Source organism: Haliotis asinina, chromosome 6, assembly GCF_037392515.1.
Source record: "Haliotis asinina isolate JCU_RB_2024 chromosome 6, JCU_Hal_asi_v2, whole genome shotgun sequence".
In the NCBI taxonomy this organism is placed as follows: Eukaryota; Metazoa; Mollusca; class Gastropoda; order Lepetellida; family Haliotidae; genus Haliotis; species Haliotis asinina.
In genome coordinates this window covers 6,484,485-6,508,370 of record NC_090285.1, presented here as the reverse complement: position 1 = coordinate 6,508,370, position 23,886 = coordinate 6,484,485, and the positions used below count along the sequence as shown (strand labels likewise).

The following is a 23,886-nucleotide window of genomic DNA, read 5'->3' as shown; positions in this document are numbered from 1 at the left end:
ATATCGGAGTAATACCAAACATCCATTGAATGAGAACTAGTTGATAACCCCTGAGCCTTGTATAGTAGGAGTTAGGTCACTAAACATTGTGACCTATGGAAAATGGACGAACTTGGGAAACATACATTGATCAAGTACCAGTCCTTGCAGAAATGGGCTTAAGGCCAAAAGACACGTCTCTTGGGTGTTATGTAGTGTGTTATGTTATGTAGTCCGTGCTGCTGAGTTGTTGCTGACCTTCAGCTGCAGTCTTGCTAAAAGCAACGTTATTTGCTGATGATCATGTGCCAGGACAATTTCAAGAACAAAACAAACAAAAACATTTTGGTTGTTTAAGAATAATTTTTCTGATTATTTATAAAAAAGGGACCTGTAAAGATGGATGTAGATACCTGATAAATGGGTACACATCTGGACACAAACAAATACAAGCCAAATGACAGACAATGATATGGGTACTCATCTGTGGAAATTCAAACATCTAACAGCACAGAAACAGAGTTTCTCTGATACAAAGTAAGAGGAAAAACACACTTGTCTAATAATCTGTGGCTTAAACTTACTTCAAGTTATGATGTAACAAGTGCCTGTTTCTGCCTGTTATCAAGTCACATGCATCAAGTTGAAATTATGGCTATAATATAATGGACAAAAATAGTTAGGGACATTTATAAATTTTGATATTATGTATAATGATGTATGTATTCATGGACATACTGATAAAATATCAGTCATAAAAATACCAATATCCCTAACTTATTTTGTCTAGTATATTACTCTAGTAGTGGTACCTGCAACTCAACACATCACTTTTGCAAAAAGACACAATTCTGAGCTGTGGACCTATACCAAGAACAAAGCATGATGGGATTGAAAACCTGTGAAATCCACTGACACAAACAATCAAACTGAATAAAGGATAATTGTATTCATGACTAGATAAGGAATCATGGACATAAAACACTGAGGTAGCATGACCAGAGGTGCACTTGCAAAATAGTCCATAGACCGTTGCTATAGTGATATAGTAAGGATATGGTTGGCTGATAGAGGGATCATCTTTGGATGTGCAAAGGGAAAGGTTCACCTCTCAGTATAGGATCTGGGTACTCAAATCAAATGGAACGCTTCTTGCATTTATTTGTCAAACACTTGAATATAGTCACTATCAATTCATTATAAAAAACATTTGATTCAATCACAGAAACGTATCAATATACACAATCTTTGCACGCAATTAATATACACTTTCATGTAGAATTAAAATAAATGTTACAGGAATTTACCTTCGTAATTATAAATAAAACAACATATACAATTCAAATTTTGAAATTTGAAGTATTCTCACTGTTGTGGAAGATCCCTGTGAACTAGCTAAACATTCTGGGTCACCCTCAGGGTGCTGGGATACAGGACTGGGGGCGAAACACATGCAGAAGCTCATCCCACCCACAGTCTGCTATCTGAAAACAGCAAAAAGTCATGTGAGTGAGTGAATATTTTAGCAATGTCATGGTGTGAATCATTAGTAGTTGTCTTTACATACTGAATTTGTTGAGAATCAGACTGAGGCAACTGACTTGACAAGAGAATTTCACAAGGTCACCAAGACACAAGCAGTCTGTAGTACTACCTGTGTAGTAGTGGGTAGTGTTTGTGACTACTCAAGGCTAGTTTCATTTGCTCACACATTACCCTACCTGTCCAGGAACATGCAGGTTGAAATCCAGGCCATACACAAACTCTGTGTGGTGTTCAATCACCTCCAGGGCCTCGGGACGAGTATAGTCCCAGATCCTTGAATGATACAGCAGACAATCAGGTGTAGCCACACTGATACACAAATCTCCAGAACCATCAATGTACAAATGTATACTGACAAAAATAGTTAGGGATATTTGTAAATTTTGAAATTATGAATAATGATGAATTTATTCATTGAATACTAATGAAATATCAGACATGAAAATACCAATATCCCTAACTTATTTTGTCCAGTATGAAACAACCTGTTGACATAATCTTTGGTTTAAAGGGGCACTGATTGGAGCAATTTCTGTGGACTGGTGTAAACGTTTGTTACTGTTTTTCTACAGTGAGTATCCGGATGATATCCCAGAATTCATGACTGGTTCGTGACCTCTGCTGCGCAGTCTGTATGCACAATTGATAGTTAAATTATAGACAGATCAACTAAGGTGAAGTCATTTTTACTTCACTACAAATGTATTATGAAAACAAATGAAACATTTTGAAGGTTAATCATCTGCAAGTGGTAGAAATGGAAAAAAACTTTTAGGACGGAAAAATAATGAAGACAGTGTACGTCTCTATATTTTGTCTCATAACCCTAATTAGGTTATTGTCATATTTGTATGATTTTGAAAATTAATAAAAGAACACACAGTCTGCTTATACTTATAGTAAATTTCTTACATGACAGCAACATTTATACATTGTATAGATTGCCAATGTGGATCCTATTTCACACACATACGTGATCTAGTGTGTGTTTTCTGTCATATAGATTCTGCTGAATGCTACAACAAATAAATGAAAACAAAATGCAAATAATGAATTTAAAACAAACTAATTTTTTAGCAACAATGTCAGGCTACTACCTTGTTCAGGAATGTATCTATCAATATCCACATAAAGGAAATCATATTCCATTCATCTGCAGCTGGTAAATAATCATGCGTCTTACAACAGTCGTGCGTCTTACAACAGTCTAATTTGCGAAAAAGTAACACATCGTTTCACGTCTTTCACATTGGTGAAAACCTGATTAACCTGTCATTAGTCACCCAAGATAGCATGCCTGGCAACTAACTGCATGATGTCCACCATTCTAAGTAACTTAGTTAACCAATAATGAGCAATCAATCAATCAACGCAATGGTGGTTAATTCTTTGAAGGGAGGATGTTGTTTTTACACTCGCACTTTACGACAGTATAAATTAAAGATATAAATAGTATAAATTAGTACATCTACACACACTGTCTTTAGACAAATCCGCTAGAAGATAAAAGTAATTAATCAATCAGTGTGTTATCGGTTAATCCTTTGATCGATGTTTGTTTTTGTAACTCAGCTGATAAACCCTCTTGCATCACTTACATGCACATATTACATAACACACAATACATTTGCCATTACAGACCTTAATTTATGATGTTGAGTATTTACTACAGACTGGAAAAATGCCAAATGGGAACCTTTGTTGAGTAACCAAAGTGGTGTTACTACTAATTATACCGGTTATAAATTCACTAACTGATGATCCAGAGAATGATGACAAATAACATGTGTAGGTTTACACCATCAAACACGAGTTACAGCAATAAAAATGTAATCTCTGTGTCGCATGCAGCCTGAAAACACTTATGGGCCGAAACTGTTTTGAGGATACCAACGGAACTTAGTTACATAAGGAATACATACAGGCATTTAAAATTGTACTTGGGTAAATAGGTGTAATAAGTTTATTTTCACGTAAGAAAATTTTCAGATTTCTCTTTCAAAGGCTAAGTCATCGTTTTTAGTTTACGACTTCAAATAAATCAACTGTGTGTTTCTATTGTGAAAGGGCAAGACAAATACCAGACGACATAATCTGTCATGTCTTACCGAGTTGTGAAGTCATATGAGCAGGAGATGAGCTTGGTCGCCATGAACGGTGAAGTCTGAAACAGTCAATTTGCAATAGGGTGAAACCAACCCTAGACTGTCCTCTGCATTTGGATATTTTGTGACAAGTTTGTATACTGAACATATTTAGAAATATATGTTTTTCATGACTGTCAGAACTGAATGTGAGAATATAATTTCAGGCAACAAATTACTAGCAACATTTGAACCTCTGTGTAGGTTATCTGTGAAGGCCACCTCACCCTGATTCTCCTGATGGCATACTGGTGTCCACGTAGCTCGCACACTTGCTGCTGGGTATTCCTGATATCCCAGCCTCGTATCAGTCCATCCACGCCGCCAGTGAAGAGAACATTCTGGAGACAAGGCAGGTAAATAAAGATCACTGACCACCATCACAGTATTTTTTTAACTTATCGGGAAATGTGTTATCCCTAAACACATATTTTTAGTATGCTTACAGAGTTTTCTGACATAAATTTAAAAAGCTTTCATCCGAACATAATGAAGACAACATATGAATATGACAAAATTAAGATTACGTATAAGCAAGGGTCTGCCTTTCACATTTGCTAGCCCTAAGAGGTTGCTTCATGGAATGGGTGTTCAGGTTTGGTGAGTTCGTTGACAGCTTGTGAACATACCACAATGGATTGCTAGTCATAGCATCAATCTATGGATTGTCAAGACCAAACTTGATTATATAAGGTTGTTGCCATGTAGAATATTAGTGAGTCAGAGCATTAAACAACAGGCTCACACCACTTGGCTAGGCTGTGTATACCATAATCTATATCAATATTCCACTTATAATTTCCGTCTAAAATTAACGGAACATCTGGAAGAAAATACAAGCTCAGTCCTCTATCCTCTCACTTGGATGAATGAATGAATGAATGAATGATTTACCATCTACTCTGGTATATAGCTTGCATGTCACACCTCAAGACTTCCACTGGATACCTGTGATGGACAATATCTTGTCATACTCACCTGATCGTATTTGCACCAATCACACGTGAGAATCTCACCACTGTGAGCAGGTACAACACGAGTTGGGAAGTTTGGTTTACGAGCATCCCACACTCTCAAGGTTTGGTCCCCTGTAACCGTTAGGTACAACAGATTTAGATATGTTTCTCCCTCTCTTGTACTCACACACGCACGTCATGCTGAAGTCAAGTTTTCATTTTACATTATGAATAGCCAGCCTCAGTCCTTTTCATCTACTCCTAAATATTTACATAGACAGACACACAGACATATTCATATATTCCTAGCACTCTCTAGGCATGCATTCATCCTCCCTTAACATCTATAGATCCTCCCTTCACAATAATAATAATGAGAACAATTTACAAGAACCTGCAAGAACAACTACTATCATCCCTCCACAACACCATATAACTGCTGGAAGTGAACGATGAACAGAACATACCTGACACTGAGGCAAAACATGCTGGTACATGTGGCGACCACCCAGCAGAGTAGACGATGGAATCATGACCTCTGAAGGTCACAAGAGACTGGGCAGAATGCAAGTCCCACTGGGAAACAGACGCAAAACTTGAACATCCCACAGTGAGAGAGTTTCGTCTCACGCTGCTATGAAGACTATTTCAGTCAAATCATGCTGTGTCAGCTTTATAAGAGAGAAAATCCATGTCTTTGATTGACTTTGATATCAGAGAATGATACCTGCGGCACAATTTGTTGTAAACATTGTTTAAAACATAAGAGACATATCTACCAATGCTAAATGCAACCATGAAATTGAAAGATACTTTTCTCATAAATTCCTGCAATGACACGTTCAACTCAATATTAGTTCAGTTTTCTACACTGCTTAGCTGTGGAGAGGTGAACATTAACAGTCTGAGACGTAATGTGTACACGAGACGGTGCGCTCCCTGGTACTAACTGAAGTGCTTCACCCTAATCAATGTCAAACACCTTGGAACCAACAGTAATGGGCACAAACACGGCTCAAGGTAATTAAAGCGTCCCGTAAAACCCCTAAGCGTGGTGGTTACCTGACAGTCATGAATAATCAGGGACTGCCTATTATTGTGGCACATGAAAACATCGGGAAAGCAGAAACACCATGCCCAGGACTGGCTGTTTACATATGCAAATTGTGCAAAAACAATTCACTGCATATAAGAAAGTGATTTATTTCATTTGAATGTATTACTGGTAGAAACAGTAACGTATTCACCTTTGCAGTAAGTTCTGGAACATTTTGAAACCAGTATGACCTTTACATGATTCGAAAGTCAAAATCAGTTAATATCAATAATAAGTACAGCCATAACTGTAAAGAGAGGAAGAGACAAGGTAAGGCAACTCACAATTTTGATCAGCGTATCCCATGATCCTGTCACCACAAGGTTCTCACCACGAGTCAGACTCCAGTCAACAGAATTAACCTGGAATCAACATACATGTACTTAATTATTCAAAACAATCAGTTCAGTTGTAAAATATATAAAAAAGCTTACATTCTTTCATATCTCCTCTTGAGATACTGATCCAGGTCTATCCTTAACAAGACTGGCAACAGATCATAACCATACCAAATTTGATCTTCATGTTTATTTCTTTACGTGAACAAAATATAAGCAAGTTTGTTTCAATATGTCCTAAAGTAAACATATTGTTCTAATTTCTTGACTTGAACAAAGTTGACTTCTTGTTGACAATGAATAATGTTTTATTTTTTTGACAAAGTCTCAGAAAGAAAGTTGACTACTACTGAGGCTGCATCATGATCAGCTCTAAGGGAACTGTCCTAATAGATTGTATGTCCATTGACAATCATTACCTCCTTGGTATGCTCCTTGAATGCTTTCAATGGACCCTGGAAGTAAATAATTACAACTGGATCAAGATCTCCAGTGGCTATGGCAATCAAGCAGCAATGAGAAACAAGGCAACATAAAATCACTGAGATAACACTGGAGCATGCATTTTTGTATGTCCCATGACATGTTCGACATCTGTTACGAGTGAGTGAGTGAGTGAGTGAGTGAGTGAGTGGAAAGCAAATGTAGATGCAAATGTGGACAAACTGGCATTCAAATCATGGCCAAATGTTCTGGTGTGCCTGAAGGAAGCATTTCTGTAAAATGCACTGCTGCACCACAGACATTTGTCTTCACATTCCTGATAATACATGTTATTGATCACTGGACCACCTGGGATATGATCTGGTACATCCTCTGCAATTTCTACATCATGTGTAACCATGGTAACAAATTACCTGTTCCTGCAGGACATCCCAGACAAGGAGGCTCCCATCTCCACTTGCTGTCACCAGCACATTCTCATTGCTCTCTGACCAAGCCACATCAAACAAGCCATCACTCCAGTCAAATGTACGAAGTACCACTAAATGGTCTGGTCTCAGTTCTAATACAAACAGTGTTCCACACCCTTGAAACACAAAAGCACAAGAGTTATTCCTTTCGGTTTTCTTCTTGGTTTTAGTATTCTTAGCTGGTTACAGAGAAAGTCTTTGATAAAGTTTATACAAAGAAGTTAAAGAATAAGACATCCCCAAAACGTTGCTAATTTCTTTTTAAAAAAAAAGTACTTAAGGTATTCTCACATAAATATATACATGCTATTTTTATATTTTCATTTATAGTATTTGTTATTTTCAATACCATACTTATCAGCTAAAAGACAGGAAACAATCATAATACATTACTACACAACTTCTACATAATGCCACTAAAAGAAATTGTAAACTAGTAGCCTGAGCCAGTCATTCTGTAAAATCTGAAGAAGACATCATAACATATTGTTGGGATTACCAAGATCTTTTATGGATATATCTTCTTTAATCTTTTTTTTCATCTATAACAACTCCTGAATCAAAGTAAATGTCGCCAAAAGACATTATTGCCCAATATTGGAATTGTTGTCAATATCACTTCCATATGGACAGAGTACCTGCAATGCCATAATACTGAGAGGACGAACAGGCTAGCCTGTTGGGAAAGTATGGTGAAAATTTTACAGAGTATCCATGGCGGGATTGTGTCCTAAATGTCACCGTCATGAGAACGGACTTGGCCTCTCATTTCACGCCACCAAGATAGTGTTTGGTGTACTCTTGAGAGTAGCCTCCCTTGTTGAACGTTCAGTTTTACCACATGTCGTGTTTTCATGGTGGACTATGAAACAACACGTATATGATATACGAAAAACGAACGGCGATACCTGACATGTGCAATAATTTATTATATTGTCCTCATCAATCATCAAGTTGAATACGTTTGGTTCGATTACGACAACCGGAAACAAGACCGTTACTTCTTGCCGCCATCTTCTGAAATCTGCGAGGGGAAGACCAGTGTTTACACTTTTGTCTCAAATAAAAATGTAGATTTCAGTATGAAACTTTCTGTGCAAAGTTGTCAGTGATATCCACTTCGAAGGGAGTTATGGAGCGCCCTGTTTATTTCTTGCAGTCAGAGGTAGCACGGCTCGTCTTAGGTAAGTTTGTTCAAACTTTCTGCAAGTTTGAAAGTTTTGTCGTCTTAGCCTGTCATGATGTTGATAACAATTATGATTTTCTCTCCACATTGATTTGTCTGGTCGTGAATGTTTTGAGCAAAGGTCGGAGACTGAAAAACTCTCTAAAATTAGGAGTTATAGCCATCAGCTGTATTTTTTACAGGCAGTCATCCGTTCAAGTGATCAAATAATAGAGTCACAATAACGTGGTTCGCTTGTACAGCCTTAGCTCTCGTATTCTTCATAAATATATGGAGAAAATGTAAGCAGTTTCATGTATGCTTGAAAGTTGTATTTCATATTTCTGAAGCTTAAGACACCTATACTGTTGACTTGCAAATCCTCTTGACCTTGCAAATGCTTAAAATTGTCTCTCTGGCTACATGTCAATAAGCATGGGTTATAGCTAAAACGGCACCAAAATCGTTTGGTGAAAACGGCACCAAATTGGCGAAAATGGCTACTGATTAATGGGCTAAAACACCAAATGCCTCTCGCCTTTGTTTCTTATGTCACCACTATAGTTTTTGCACAGCCGTATAACAAACATGTCCTGAAAGTCCAAAGACCGAGGTTCTTTTGGACGAAGAAGCACCCTCATTCTATTGGCCATCCTCACTAAAGTGGCTTGGTTCTGACGACCACCAGGCTTTTCCGGATCGACATTTGCGCATATCTCACGGTAGCGTAATGCAGATATACCGGTGCCACAAACTCTGTGAGTCCATAACTCACACTGGTCGCAAGACACAGCATGTTGATTTCTTCAGACAGTCTTATCACATACAACACAGTGGTGAGACATTGTGATGAATGATGTGTATCGGGTACATGTCTGTGTTTTAAATACAGTTTGAAGGGTGCAGTGTTTTCACTTTCCAGTCAATGTCAGCAGAGTAGACGCATTTATTATCTAAACATAATGCAAGCAGGTTGGGTATGAGAAGCACTTTCCAATCATTGTCGGCTGAGTAGACGCATTTATTATCTGCAAGCAACTTGGGAAACACATTCAAATGCTTGCAGTATCGGTGAGTGTTAGTGTTGAATGTTGATGGGCATACTTACCTGATATATTTTTTATTTATATTTAGGTAATATATATGTTTTAATTTCACAAAGTCTATTTACGAAACACCAAAGTGATCATATCAATGTTCATCCAAAGTTCACAATCCAATAAAGTCTACTTACCTAATATATGTGTTTTTATTTCACAAAGTCTATTTACGAAACACTAAATGTTTATCCAAAGTTCACAATACAATAAAGTTATCATATCAATCTTCATCCTTTTTTAAATTGTATATGGTGATGTTTTCGCCATAACATTTGTAGCCGTCCTGTCCAAACGGTGACGTTTTTGCCAGGTGCCGTTTTGCTGTGGTGACATTTTAGCCTGCACCCCATAAGCATGATAACTAGTGTAGGGCCATCTCCTATTCTCACAAGTTCTCTATTCTCGCGGTAAACTCATTTCCTTGCTGAGATCGTCGATGCGTGATACTTAGTGGTTGTTTACATGACTGAACAGTAACTAGGAAGTGGCCCAAGTCTGTGCATGATCAAAACTTTGAAATGTAACGAATATTGGTGTAAAAAATATCGCCAATTCATGAAAGTCAACTTTACCCCCTAAACAAACACCATAAGTGTTTACAGTGTGTTGTGCAACACACCTTGGTTAATGAAAATTATGTGATGTCCAAAAACATATCTGACAATGTTATTTTTTATGTGCTTTTGATGCACATATATCGTGTTAACCTGCAAGGAATTTGAGCCCATAGACTTGTTGACATAGCATTTCATAAGATAATATTGTAGATACTGGCAACAATGCTATACCATACACTTGCAACTCAAACACCCTTTTCCATTACAAACACATTAGGGGTTAGGCCAAGAAGTAACAGTGAATCATGATTCTAAAGGAAGTGCTTTTGGCAGGCATATTTGGAATAGTCATCAAATTTTGTCTAATTAGAGAAAGTTTGATAATTGTTTTCTTGAAACAGTGGACCTGTGAAGGTCCAGGGTAGAATAGGCCTTCAGGAAACCATGCTTGCCACAAATGGCGGCAATGCTTGTCGTAAGAGGCAACTAACAAGATCGGGTAGTCAGACTCGCTGACTTGGTTGGCACATATCATTGGTGCCCAGTTGCGCAGATCGATGCTCATGCGCATATCGATGCTCATGCTGTTGATCACTGTATTGTCTGGTCCAGACTCGATTATTTAAAGACTGCCGTCATATAGCTGGAATATTGCTGAGTGTGGCTTAAAACTCACTCACTCACTCACTCACTCACTCACTCACTCACTCACTCACTCACTCACTCACTCACTCACTCACTCACTCTTGAAACAGTGATTGACAGGGTAGGTATCAAAAGCCATACAATAATAGCTGAGATGGTTGAAAGTTCCATGGCTGAAAGTTTTATGAAGTTATTTTTGCATATTTTTATGACAAGTATCTACCATCATGGGAGATTTGTCAGCACCCTAGGCTACATTGAAAAGGCTTATCATGTAAATGGACTAGAGTCCAAATTTCTGTTGAAAGAAACAAAAAGATATTCTTACTGAAAAAATCATTTGAACTTGGCACACAACTGTGTTACTGAATGTAAAATCATGATCAGCTGATGATTGATGATTTAATCATGCCAGTAAATTGATCATCCAAATTAATTGGGTCATCCATTCAACGCTTGATTTTCCTAAAACATTCCCATGTTCAAGAGCATCTACTAAGAACTGTGATTCTGGCAAGTATTGCAACTGGATCTATCAGTGTTAGTATCACCATGGTAACTGAACTTGGAACTCTATGTCATGGTGTTTATTATGTTTTTGCTACTTGTTATTCAGCTAAACCAGAAATAGCGATCAGCTGTGATTCAGTTAAAAAGCATCTGATAATATACCATCAAAGAATTTCTATTCCATTACCAGAATAATGTATGTCTTGAGCAGTTATTTTAACAAAGATTTTATAAGTTGCTGTCTGGTTGTATACAATTTATGAAGGATTCAGTTTGAAAGGTCACTGCTAACCTCCTGTGGTGTACATGCCACTTTAATCATGTTAATTGTTAGAAAAACAAAATGTAGTCAAATATGACTTCATTGAGTCAGTATCGCAGGTCTTAGGGCCCATGGATAACAAGACTGTATTTTGTTTCGGATTGCTGAGAACAAAGTGAAATTGGTGCTATTGCGTTAGGTGTGAAAAATGGACCCTCATGAATAGAGGATGAAGTAATGTCATTTCCCTCACGGTTTCCCCGTTGTCACTGTAAGTGGTTTTAATGAATGAATGTGGGATTGAATTTCATGAAATAAAATGTGTTTCTGATAAAGTGCTTACTGCATAATATACATGACATGATCGTGGTATAATGGGTGGAGTCTTTCAACAGGGTACCTGAAGGAGAGCTCTCACCCACTGACATACAAGAGTTTCCTGAAGGAGTGCAAGTACCTGGCTGAATATGCGGCCATGTTGAAGGAAGGCATTGAGTATCCCACTGCCATCATGGGAATCTCACTGTGTCAGATGCTTAATGAATATGCGGAACTTAAACTGAAAGGTTGGTTGAGTTCATCAGTGAAATTTGAAATTTAGATATGTCATGGTTTCAGATGTAACTGTTAATGAATATTTACATTGTCATACAGGTGTTTTTAGTCTGTGCAGACACTTTTGAGATTACAATGCTAGACTTGATATTGTTCAGAAAATCACAAGCTCATTTTCAGAAGACAGTAGATCATATGAACTATTATTAGCTGTGGTTCAAAATGCGGAGCAAGGAACTATGTATTCAGCAGTGTCTGTCCATATGTCCTGATTCTTATTTATAAACGCGTTATAATTGTCATCACATTAAAAAGACTTTTATCATGTTTGAAATTGAGTGTTTAGTATATGCAGTCTCAAAATCTCAAAATCATTTGTCACTGAGTGATGGAAAGAGGATTATTGTGATACTGTGTAACATTTTAATTCTGATTACCCTTTGTTTGTCAGCACAAGAGACAGGAATGTATGCCATTGATATGGCTGCAGCCTGGAAACAGTTTGACGCAGTGACGCGACTTATTAAGAAGAAGACAAAAACACAAGCACTTAAAACTGCAAGCTATCAACAAGGCCGGCGGACCCAGCATCGAGTTGATAAAGCTCCATGTCGGAAAGATACTGGCGATGTGGAAAGCACACATGACCTCAACAGGGTTTCTGTCAGCTTGAAGAAAATACATTTATGCCCCTCGTCTTCTGGTGTCAGTGTTGGTAGTTACATCTCTGAGATGACACCAGGTGGGGACAATGTCGCAACAGTAACAAAACCAAACACAGATAAACCCGGGACTAAGAAAAGGACAGCTAAACGTAGAACACCTGTGCAGAAGAGAGTGTCGCGTATGCGGCGGACTACAAGAAGTAGTGCTACATTAGAGTCTGTGATAAATACTCAGGGGATATCGGACAGTGACTCAGATGCTGTAGACAATGTAGTTGATGTGTCAGGGAGTATGGATATGTCAGAGAATATAGATGTGCCAGGGAATATGGATGTGTCGGGAAGTATCGATGTGACAAGGAATATGGATGAGTCAGGGAGTGGGTTATTAATAAATTCACAAACATCGGGTGTAATGCAACAGTCCACATCAGATCCGAAAGATATACTTAACATAGGAATGTTTCAGAACAGTTCAAGTAGAAGTGACGCATTACTGAATAAAAGCACTAACTTGCACCGTAGCGTAGCTGTGCATAATGAAGGCATGAAAGAAAAGGTTAACGATGAAGAAGATGTTGTTGAACTAGAAGTGGATCAGCTGCCAGACCTCGAACAGGTTCAGCAGACAGACCAACATGCTGATTCATTTTCACATAATATGGGTAAAATACTGCTATTCTTTGGTCTTTATCAGCATGTATGATGTATTTTATGAATGTGTAATTACATATGTTAGGTTCTGGTTGGATGGGGCGGTGGGGTAGCCTAGCGTTTAAAGTGTTGGCTCGTCACACCAAAGACTCATGTCTGATTTCCCACATGGGTACAATGTGTCAAACCTGTTTCTGGTGTTCTGATATTGCTGGAATATTGCTTAAATTGGCATGAAAGCCATACTCTAGTCAGACAGTAGTCCAGTATCTGTTATGAAGATGGTTTTTATATATATATTTCAAATGCTGGGTATTATTTATGAAGTTGAATCTTAAATTTAATAGGTTAATAGCATATTCCAGTAATACTTAATTATTTGGTTATTGAGAAATCCGATTAAATCTAAGTGATGTAGCCTATATAAGCCTACAGTTGCAGAGAAGCAGAAAGCATGAGTTGCGTTAACTTGATAGTGAATATTTCTGTTATATCATATAAACTGTACACCATTTTCTTGTAACCCTTGAAGATGGGTGCAATGCAGACTAAGACTCATGAACAGATCTCATTTGGGATAAATATTTCTCATCAGATCGTGGCTTGCTGAAGGGAAACAACTGTACATGTGTATCTTTTGTAGTCTGAATATAATTTGTTAATTGTTAAGCTGATTATGATTGTTTTCCTTCAGCTGAGGAAAGCCCTGTTAAAATGTCAGTGGTTAACCAGTGTCAGACTACTCCTCTCAAGACACTGTCTATATGTTCGGAGACCTGTGATGTGATTGGACGATCTCCTCGGAGGAGAAAGTAGGTCATTGTGTACTAAATTTGTATATGTGTATTTTTGATGATATTGATCATATATGTGACTGGAACTCAGAAGTGAATCTCTTAACAAATAGTGTACAGACTCCATAAACCAAATAGTCAAGAAATGCCTGAATATCTCCTTAACCAACAGTTCACTCACCCCTTTCACTTCTTCAACTACCTATATCCAGACTCGACTATTTACAGACTGCCACCATATAACTGCAATATTGCTGAGTTCTGCGTAAAATGTAACTCACTCATCCACCCACAATGAATAATCTCCCAGACCACTCATCTTCAGAATGTATTGCTACTGTCCTAATGTGTTTAGGCACCAGCCAAAGAGACGAAATGACAACCAGTCACTCCGACCCACAGATAAAGATGGAGGAGTTGCCCCATCAGAGCAGAGGGACAGTTCTGGGAGTGAAAGCAGCAAGGAGCAGCCCAATCTCCAAGCTGATCCTTTCCCTGTACGTACTCATCATGTTTTCAGAAGGACAAACTTTTTGACAACTGAACTCACATGGCCAAAACTTTAATTCCAGATTTATCTTTTTCTATTCTGGGTCCAGGTATTCTGTAGTTTATGACCAAAATCCCAGTACATAAGCTGACCATGGATATAAGGAAGTTACTATGTTTTTATGTGGTCACTGTATGGATGGCTGTGCATTGTCTATCGGGTAGTCATATTGTGTGCATTGGCCGGTTGTTATTGGGCCAGGATGTTTACTGTGTGCTACAATGTGCATTATGCGTATTGGTTGATCATTGTGTGAATTTGGAAATGGCTGATTATGCTAGACACTGTGGGATTGTTTTGGGTACATAGTGGTTAGTGTATTGCCTGATTGCATTATGTAATTGGTGTTTACAGTGTGTCACTGGACTTGGTGTAGGGTTTTGTAAGAGTTCAGTTCAGTAAGTAGGCCAGTTCAGGACTAAAGAATATCAGGAAGCACTGATTATTTGCTCCCAGAAGATACTCAAGATATATGTACTAGAAAGCGCATGTCAGATTTGAGGTCTTACTCTTATTGACTTAAATTATAGTATCCAACTCTAGAAGATTGTGCATCATGTTGTTCAAGCATGAATTCTGTGATAAGTCAGTTTTTTGTTTGTTTTTTTTAGTTTGAATTCAGGAAGAGATAAGTCTCTTTATTGTTGTTGGGATTTTTTAGTGTGAAGTCAGGTGTTTATTGTTCTTAATTTTTTAGTGTGAAGTCAGGGATAGATAAGTCTATTGTTGTTTTGTGAGTGTGCAGTCAGGGATAGATAAGTTTGTTTATTGGGTTTTTTTTAGTTTGAACTGAGGGATAGATAAGTCTGTTCATTATTGTTGTTGTTTTTTTAGTTTGAATTCAAAAAGAGATAAGTCTGTTTATTGTTCTTTTTTTAGTGTGAAGTCAGGGATAGATAAGTCTGTTGTTGTTTTGTGAGTGTGAATTCAGGGATAGATGAGTTTGTTTACTGTTCTTTGAGGGTGAAGTCAGGGATATATAAGTGTTGTTTATTGGGATTTATTTTTCCTTATCCTGACTCATGCTTATTTGCTTGCTGTCCTCTTCCTTGCGAAGGTAGTGGAACACCTGAAATCCCTTGAAGTTCCCTTCTAAAAGAAGCAGACGTAAAATCACACTCACCCATGTATTACCTCCTTTTTCCTGCGCATATGGTCATCTGACCGCCTTGATACTTCACTCTCTCCCTATCGCCCGACGAGGGCGGTTGGAGGCACCTGGAGTCACGTACACGGCGATAAGTCTTTCATTCTTTTGATTTTTTAAACTAAATTTGTGCTGTATATGATTTTTGGCTTGTATATATTTATTATAATTATTATTATTACACAATTTTGTAATTATTGTGTCTATTTCTAACATGAAATCATGTTTTCAGTGCAGACTACGGCTGTCAGTGGTTGACCTGCGCATATTTTGCATTAAATTGTCTGAAGCAGAATTTTTATTATATTTAATGTCTGTTCACGGGCGTGCTAGAGTTAAGCAACGTCGGCTCACATTAGCCATGTCTAATCTAGTGAGACAAAGTCGGGTAACCGTATAATTTTTTATGCTGAGATTCATTCCAGCTAGGTGCCAGCCGTATCTTCAAGGTTGTGTCCAGGGTCGGGCGAGTCCCAAGACTCAGAAGAGATCATCCATTGAGACAGGACTGTCTCAGACCAAGAAAAGTCGGAGTCATCATCTGCAAGATCATAGCAGAATCATCCCTCTCTGATAAAGAAGTCATTCGGGGATGAGATAGTGCACTTAGAAGAACGTCCGTTTTTTTACGAGTCTCCGTTAATGATTCGGAGTGAAGACACCATGCATCAGACATCGGCAACTAGATCGACGCCGACAGCATCTTCAGCACCTCAGAACACATCTCATCTACAACAGACATCGCAGATGTCGACTGCATTCACGGGCATTGTAGACAACTCTTCAACACAGTCGTCAATGCACACGCTGCATGAAAAGAATTCGACGCAATTGTCTTCATGCAACAATTCACAACACAGATGAGGAACCTCATGGAACGAAGATTGGAAGAGGAAAGATGACTGCACTCTCACTTGACTGTGAATCAACGAGAATATTCATCTAGACCGGCACTCATGTCTGAGGATGAAGATCCAGGTCCCGATCATTAGATCGCAGTACAGAGAAGGATATACCCACGCCGAGTGAGTGCACTCACATGAGTAGTTATACTCAGGTGAGTGCACTCATGGATGGACTCGTCAACGGAGAAGGTCTCCTTCAGTCTCCCCTATTCATAGAAGTCGTATGCAGACATCCTCCCCTTCGAACTTAGACTCACACGGGGGATCGTCGGCAATCTATGACTTCGTTTTTCTCTGGGAGGAATGAAGTTAGACATCAGTGTGAATTGTCACTGGAGGAAGTCTTATTTTCGGATTCGGAAATCACATCATGGATCACCGATGGTTTTAACCTGACTTCCCCATCTAAGGATACCAACGAGCTCAACACGTACAAGATGAAGAATGACGACATTGATACGTTAACATTTCCACCGATCACTCCTGTATCTACGATACCTGAGACTTTGTCTACAGTGTTCAAGTCAGCAACTAAGTTTCAACAGCAACACGTGTCCTCTTTTAACGCACGTCTTAATAATATGGAACCATTCATCAGAGCGCCTGAGGTCGACGAAGGCTCTAAAGGGATTAGCTCGATCTAGAGCCATCAACGAGACTCTCATCGCTAAGTTTAGCAATTCAGTAAATGAGGAAGAGAGGATGATCCTGTCGGCACTCGTTACACAGAGGAAGGATCAGCAGTTTATGTCAGAACATCTAGCTTCTACCACTGCAGGAATTAATCTACTTTGAAGGCAGGGGCTCCTGTCTGTCACTTCATGGAGTGAGAACTTCACAAAACCCTTGTATCAAGTCCCATGGTCTGCACCTACGGTATTCGACGGAAGGATTGAAGGGGTAGCAAGATCAGTTACTCAAGATTCAAGGGAAGTTATGATAATATAATCCATCGACACTTTGACTTCAGTCCCGAAACAGACAAATCATAGTTAAACTAGCAAGTCCAAGTTTTCCAGGGTTCAAAGAGCGAGGGACAAGAAATTCAAGGATAGAGGGGAGAAATCGTCTTCTCCATTTTGTCTCTCCTAAGGAGGAAGTAAACATTCTCAGACCTCAGGAAGATCGTCTAGGGGCAGTGGAGGAAATAAACGCTGTTGATCAGGGTCGGAACAACTGGAGTTTTCCACCCTCAGACGTTCCCATGCAACTGTCTCCAGTTGGTGAATGTCTTCAACTCGTCTGGAAGAAGGGGGAATTCTCAACGATGAATACATCATGAAGATTCTTCGAGATGACTGCAACATTCCACTGCATACTACACCTCCGATCACAAGAGATGATGGTGTTATCTTCGGTGGAAAAATTTTGACACACCTCCCTGGAAGACAGTTTGTCTTCATCAGCTTCAAGTTGTGTAAGTTTTTTTCGCACGCTTTAGACACGTGCCAAACAGTATGGTTACAGACAAGCCTAAATGCTAGCAAGGGTATCACCGTTTGAACAAGATTTCACAATGATCAGTCATCTGCTACACCGGTGACATCACGTCTACAATCTGAATGCCCTGTAAAGAAAGCCAGTGACATTACATCTACAATCTGATTTGTCCTCCAGAGACAACAACCTGCGCAGAATGTGATGTTATTTTTCCAGTGTTAGGAAGTCGTCTACATTTGACATACAGTCATTCAATAATGGAAGATGTTGTTTACACACTAGATTAGCAGTCTACAGCGTCATTTGATTGTTCAGACGGCATAGAGACCTTCTACATCAGACTCAGTGTTGCCTATCAGGAGGCTTGCAGCAATGAATGGCAGTTTCTGATCGAACAGTCAGCCAGCTATAAATAGACTTCCTTGGGATGTCAACACGTTTAGTGTTGATGATCTGAAGATGGCATACAAGCTCATAAAAAAAAATCAACTCAGTCAACAGTTGGATTTCACTATCAGGTTGCTAATTAAGCTTGAATGGCTTGAGAATCTTACTCCTCAGGATCTGATTCATCCCTACGTTGAGATACATCGTTGTCCCAGGATCGGTGGGTTGAAGTTCAAGTTGATGATTAGAACAAGTTCTACTCTCTCCATTGTAGCCACGTCAGTGATAATGTCTACTCGATCTGCTCACGTCAGGATATGACCAGACGAAGACGTCTACTACTATGTTTATGACAGCAGTTCCTGAGTCAGTTTCACGTCTTGACCGGTTTACGATGCTAGACAACTTAAAACCACACCCGCTATGGAGAACTCACTAGTCAAATGTCTGCTCAGGAAGTTATATGGTACAGTTGGCATTCAACAAGCATCTCTATGTAGACACGTCTCTCCTAGGATGGGGTGCCCATCTAAACAACAATGTTGCAGCAGGAATCTGGTAGGTGGAACTCTTCCGATCAACCAGTTGGAGATGAAACTGGTGATGCATGTTATCCATCACTGATCAACAACACTGAGAGACAAGCTACTGATGATCCACAAAGACAATTCAACAGTGGCTTTCTACTTAAAAAACAAGGGTCAATGAGATCACCATCTCTCATACTACACCTGTGGTTTCAACTTTTCGACATGGTTGACAGTCTGAATCTCCAAATAAAAGCATGTCACATACCAGGTGTTTGTAACATCATGGCATATGCCTTATCTTGTCCTCTTCGTCCATCACCAACAGAGTACATGCTGCTTCGAGAGGCATTTTAACTAATCAGCCAGATGTTTGGATTGCCGCAAATAGACTTATTTGCAACATGGTTCCACAAACAGACTACATGCTTTGTATCACCGGTACCAGATCCTTTCGCCAGGGCAACAGATGCTCTCAGCATCCCAGGGAAAGGACTAAACGCATTTGCATTTCCCCCTCCAGTGCTGCTACCAATGTCATCGAGGACCGAGAGGCAACAACTGACTTTGATCGTGCCTTACTGGCTAATGAGATATTGGTTTCCAACACTTATAGAGGAGTTAGGACAACCAACATTACAACTACAAGATTGGGAAAATCTTCTCGTCCATCCCCACACGAAACAGGCTCATAGCAACCCCTCTGCGTTCCGACTTCACGTGTGGAGTGTATCAAAACCTGTTTAAAACACAGAGGAAACGCAATGAGAGAAGTGAAAGCAGTTACCTTAGCCTTACGGAAATCTACTCGCACCTTTCATTACAAGTGGAAGCTGTTTGAGACATACGCCAAGAAGAAAGGTTTCACGGCGATGAAGGCAACATATCCGCAGATAGCAGAATATTTATGTTACGTATAACATTCCAGAGGTCTGAAAGGCTCTACATTATTTACATACTTGACAACTCTCAGCTTAGTTGTCACCATGGAAACGGGGTCCAAGCTGACTGAAGTACCCAAGTTACTTGCCTTGCTACGCTCCTTCAAGCTGGAAGATCAACAACGTAGATTTAGAGCTCCAGCATGGGATCTAAACATCATACTTCAACATCTCACAAGTGATGCGTACAAGCCGTTTGATTGAACCTCATTTGAACTGCTAACTCAGAAGACGCTGTTTTTTACTTGTCTTGGCTACAGCTGCACAAATGTCTGAAATTCATGCTCTAGACTTTAAGTACATGAGCTTTGATCATCAGCAGACAGCTCATCTGGGTCTACGATGGGATTTCATTGTGGAAAATCAACTGCCAGGTCAACCGGATAGACAATTCCACGTACTGGCACTATCTTCAATCCCAAGACCTCATAATACTCAAGATTTATCATTATGTCTAGTCAGAGCATTGGAGATATGCATCGCAAGTCTTGAACGTTTCAAGTGCCTGTTTATCCCTAGATCTACTGAGACACTTACGGAAGTATTCCGCAACACTGTCTCAGTGTGGATCAGAGCTGTTATACTTAGAGCATATAAAGCAGCAGGAATAGATCCTCCACGAGCCTCCAACCCACATGATGTCAGAGCTCTAGCCTCTACACTAGCACTACATGGTAATTGCTCACTCTCTACTATTATTGAAGGCAGTTTTTGGAAGTCAAATATGGTATGTGCCAACCATTAGCTGCAAGACATAGCCACAGAGGATGTGACTGGCATTTATCAGTTTGGACCACTTGTCATTGCTCAGCAACTAACAGTTCCCCGACGACGCTGACTTAACTCACCCGATTTATCACATGACTTATGGAAGCTAGATGCTCTGCAGAGTATTTTGGTGGAAAGTCTATGGGCATGTCTTGAACAGACTAGCATAAGTGATTATGACCTTGCATTTATTATGAAGATAATTAAACATGAAGAAAGGTCGCAACTAGTTTCGATTGTTATATCGTGATATATAGTTCCATCAGAAAGTAACAAGACACTAGTTATATTAGTGTTATCACGTACCAGTCAACGAAACCCTTTTTCAACTGGATGTGACTCCCCCCCCCAAATCTACAACGGATATGAGAAGAATAAGACTGAATTATTGCCATTACAAGTTCCTTTTAGGTGTGGGGGGGTAATTATTGGATGTAATTTACAACTGACAGCAGAATCCAGCGTGGCCTGAGCCACCGCCGTTTCCATCGGATTCTGTAAGCAATTAAGCATGAGTCAGGATGAGGAAAAATATGTAATTTTCTGAATAAAACTGATATTTTATACTTATCCTGACTCATGCCGCCCCTCACAAACACGCTGAATTCTGGCATTCTTGTGTCAGTCAATAAAAGTAGAGAGTGAAGTATCATGGCGGTCAGCTGACCATATGCGCAGGAAAAGGGAGGTAATACATGGGTGAGTGTTATTTTACATCTGCTTCAAGGGATTTCAGGTGTTCAACTACCTTTGCCAGGAAGAGGAGAGTGAGCAATTAAGCATGAGTCAGGATAAGTATAAAATATCATTTTTATTCAGAAAATTAGATTTTTAGTTTGAACTGAAGGACAGATAAGTCTGTTTATTGTTGTTTTTTGAGTGTGAATTCAGGGATAGGTAAGTCTCTTTAATGTTGTTGTTGCAGATGTTGCTGGAAAAGATCATGAACGACACCAAGCTTCATGAACGTCTAGCTGAAACCATCAACAAGAGCAGATTTGCAGAGCCCCCTCAAGCTTCCTGCCGTAAACCTGTTTCAACCAGCACTATCGTTGATGACTTTTTTGGATCACCTGTGAGTTTGTGGATTTTTCAAGTAACTGAAGTGTCATACAGCTTATTGTAGATTGTTCACTGCTCACTGTATAACAACATTTAACTGATACACTTGCACGTCTGTTCCAGGTACCCCAACATCTGTCTGAAGACACTATAGATGGTATCATCCACATGGCAAAAAGTGACCCACTCTTTGACTCTCTGATCAATATATTTGGTATGTATCATTCTTGTCTTAGGTAACATCAGGTTTTGTTTTAAACAGAAGCTTTGTTGTATTATTTAGTAGTTTCATGAATATCAGTATGCAATTTACTAACTGTAATAATGTACATAGTACTATGAGTTCTGAAACATTTCTTGGCAACATGGGAGAGTTTTCAGTTGTCTAAGGATCTATGATTCACTGTAGAGTTATTTAACTTCTGCATGGAACTCAGGTTCACCCTGATTATGATTCAGGGTTTGTCAGCACCATGCTTCAGTCCCTCCTGGATTCTGAGGTAAATTTTTAAGAATTCCATGGCAAATTTAAGCCAATTCTGCACCCTGTTTTTCAATATTCTGCAAAAACTTCTGGGGTTAAAACATTTGGGAAAAACAACGAAAACATTATACAGACCTTCATAGTTTATTCTCAAACACAGACATAAAGTTAAGTTGACAGTACACATCACATCTTGAGTAAGTTTGATGAGAAAGGACCCACACCTTTTTCTGTGCTTGAGAATTTCGTAACTTTGATGCAGACGAACAACTTCTGGTTTCATGCAAATAACAATTTAATATTGAAACTAAATTTGAAATAATTTTCAATTTTGAGAATGATCTATTTTGAGAACATAATTGCAGTGTCAAATTCATATAATATTATTTGAAAGACATTAACTCTACTTTTCATTTCGCTGTCAGTCAGTTTTCACTAAGTTTTTAAAATATGCAAATTCCGCACCAGAAAAGTGACAAATTCTGCACAGATTCTGCAAGAAAATGCTTTTTCCACAGACCAAATGTTTTTCTACATGGAAAGGTAAATTCCGCGATTTTTTCTGGAATTGCGGAATCCAGGAGGGACTGATGCTTTGCTTGTAGCGTTCCTTTACGTAAAAAGGTTTGAAACGTGCATGAGAATGTATCATGTTGGACTTTCCTTTTTAATCAAGCTGACATATTGTGATGTAATATAAATGCTGTACAAATCATTGCATGAACGCAGACTCACTATTTTTTTCTTGGTGTCTGGTATGTTACTGTTACCTTAGTCTGGCAAGAATATTTATCTTACCTTACACATAAATGTCGTTTCTGATTATACCCCTGCTTCAAAGTAATGGGGTTATATAGCATTCATTCTGTCCGGTGCATATCTCCTAAACTTTACATGCTAGGTTCAAGGTCACATGCAACATAAAATGCAACTTTGCAGATTCTGATACCTTTCAGTATACACTTACCGAAACAAATCATCAAAAACGCCAATTCAACCTATAAAGTTGAAAAATAAAATGTGATGGAAAAAGGCCCGCAAAATCAGAGTTCAAACAATTCACTAATTCTCTTAAGATTTACATGCTAGGTTCACCAAACTTCATCCACATGTTTTTCAATAAACTTTTAGAAAATGTTCAGGTGTGAATAGAAGGGGAATTACACTGCAGCGATATTTCTAAAACAAGTTGCAAGATTCGAATCATTCGATTCACACAAGTTGTCTGAAGTGTACAATTAACAAAATTAGCATTGTCGTGTTCAGTAAGATAAATATGTTATTCACTGGTCCATAGGGACCCATGGGTTCAGGTATCCTTGATGTTTGTTTATGCTCCCTGAGTCCCTCGAGCATCAAACCATGCCCCTTTGTGATCAGTGAACAACTTATAATGTCATGCCTTAAATATTATATATGTCACATGACTAGCTGGTCTAAGCACTTTGACATATGTCAGTCATTATTTGTTACAGAGACCGAGGGTAACAAAGTTCCAGGTACAACTGCTGGGGCTCATGGCGAGACTTCTACTATGTCAGAACACATAGGAGGTGAGTCACCCATTGCCTTACACTAGTATTGTGGTGCTGATGACGGACCCTAATTTATGTTTCTGACCAAGAGTTTATCCAAATGGTTCTCACTGTTTGTAAATTGTACACAATGAGCACCCATTAAAATTAACATCATAACACAGCTCACATTTACAGTAGTTCTTCAACAGGCTATAGTAAGCTCCATACATCCGATGTATTGATATATGATATGATAGGAAAGGTTTTACATATGCTTGT

The 23,886-nt window shown here is 38.9% G+C and overlaps 2 protein-coding genes across 2 annotated transcripts in view; one reads left to right on the top strand and one right to left on the bottom strand.

Annotated features, from left to right (window-relative positions):
- Window positions 1-322: 322 nt before the first annotated feature.
- On the bottom strand, window positions 323-7,808 carry LOC137288146 (peroxisomal targeting signal 2 receptor-like). Its single transcript, XM_067820560.1, has 10 exons — window positions 7,611-7,808; window positions 6,916-7,088; window positions 6,478-6,513; window positions 6,005-6,082; window positions 5,092-5,200; window positions 4,647-4,756; window positions 3,896-4,009; window positions 3,633-3,688; window positions 1,701-1,797; window positions 323-1,463 (listed from the first exon to the last, which is right to left on the bottom strand). Exons 1-10 carry the CDS (start codon window positions 7,717-7,719, stop codon window positions 1,395-1,397), a joined length of 951 nt encoding a protein of 316 aa, XP_067676661.1. The 5' UTR covers window positions 7,720-7,808; the 3' UTR covers window positions 323-1,394.
- Window positions 7,809-8,016: 208 nt separating this feature from the next.
- The window catches only part of LOC137288143 (uncharacterized), a 23,925-nt gene continuing 8,055 nt past the window's right edge, over window positions 8,017-23,886 (top strand). Inside the window, exons 1-8 of the mRNA XM_067820557.1 lie at window positions 8,017-8,156; window positions 11,607-11,777; window positions 12,218-13,096; window positions 13,780-13,897; window positions 14,235-14,376; window positions 21,470-21,619; window positions 21,730-21,820; window positions 23,566-23,643. Of these exons, the coding sequence (XP_067676658.1) occupies window positions 8,105-8,156; window positions 11,607-11,777; window positions 12,218-13,096; window positions 13,780-13,897; window positions 14,235-14,376; window positions 21,470-21,619; window positions 21,730-21,820; window positions 23,566-23,643 (1,681 nt within the window). The 5' untranslated portion in view covers window positions 8,017-8,104. The remainder of the gene's footprint in view (window positions 8,157-11,606; window positions 11,778-12,217; window positions 13,097-13,779; window positions 13,898-14,234; window positions 14,377-21,469; window positions 21,620-21,729; window positions 21,821-23,565; window positions 23,644-23,886) is intronic.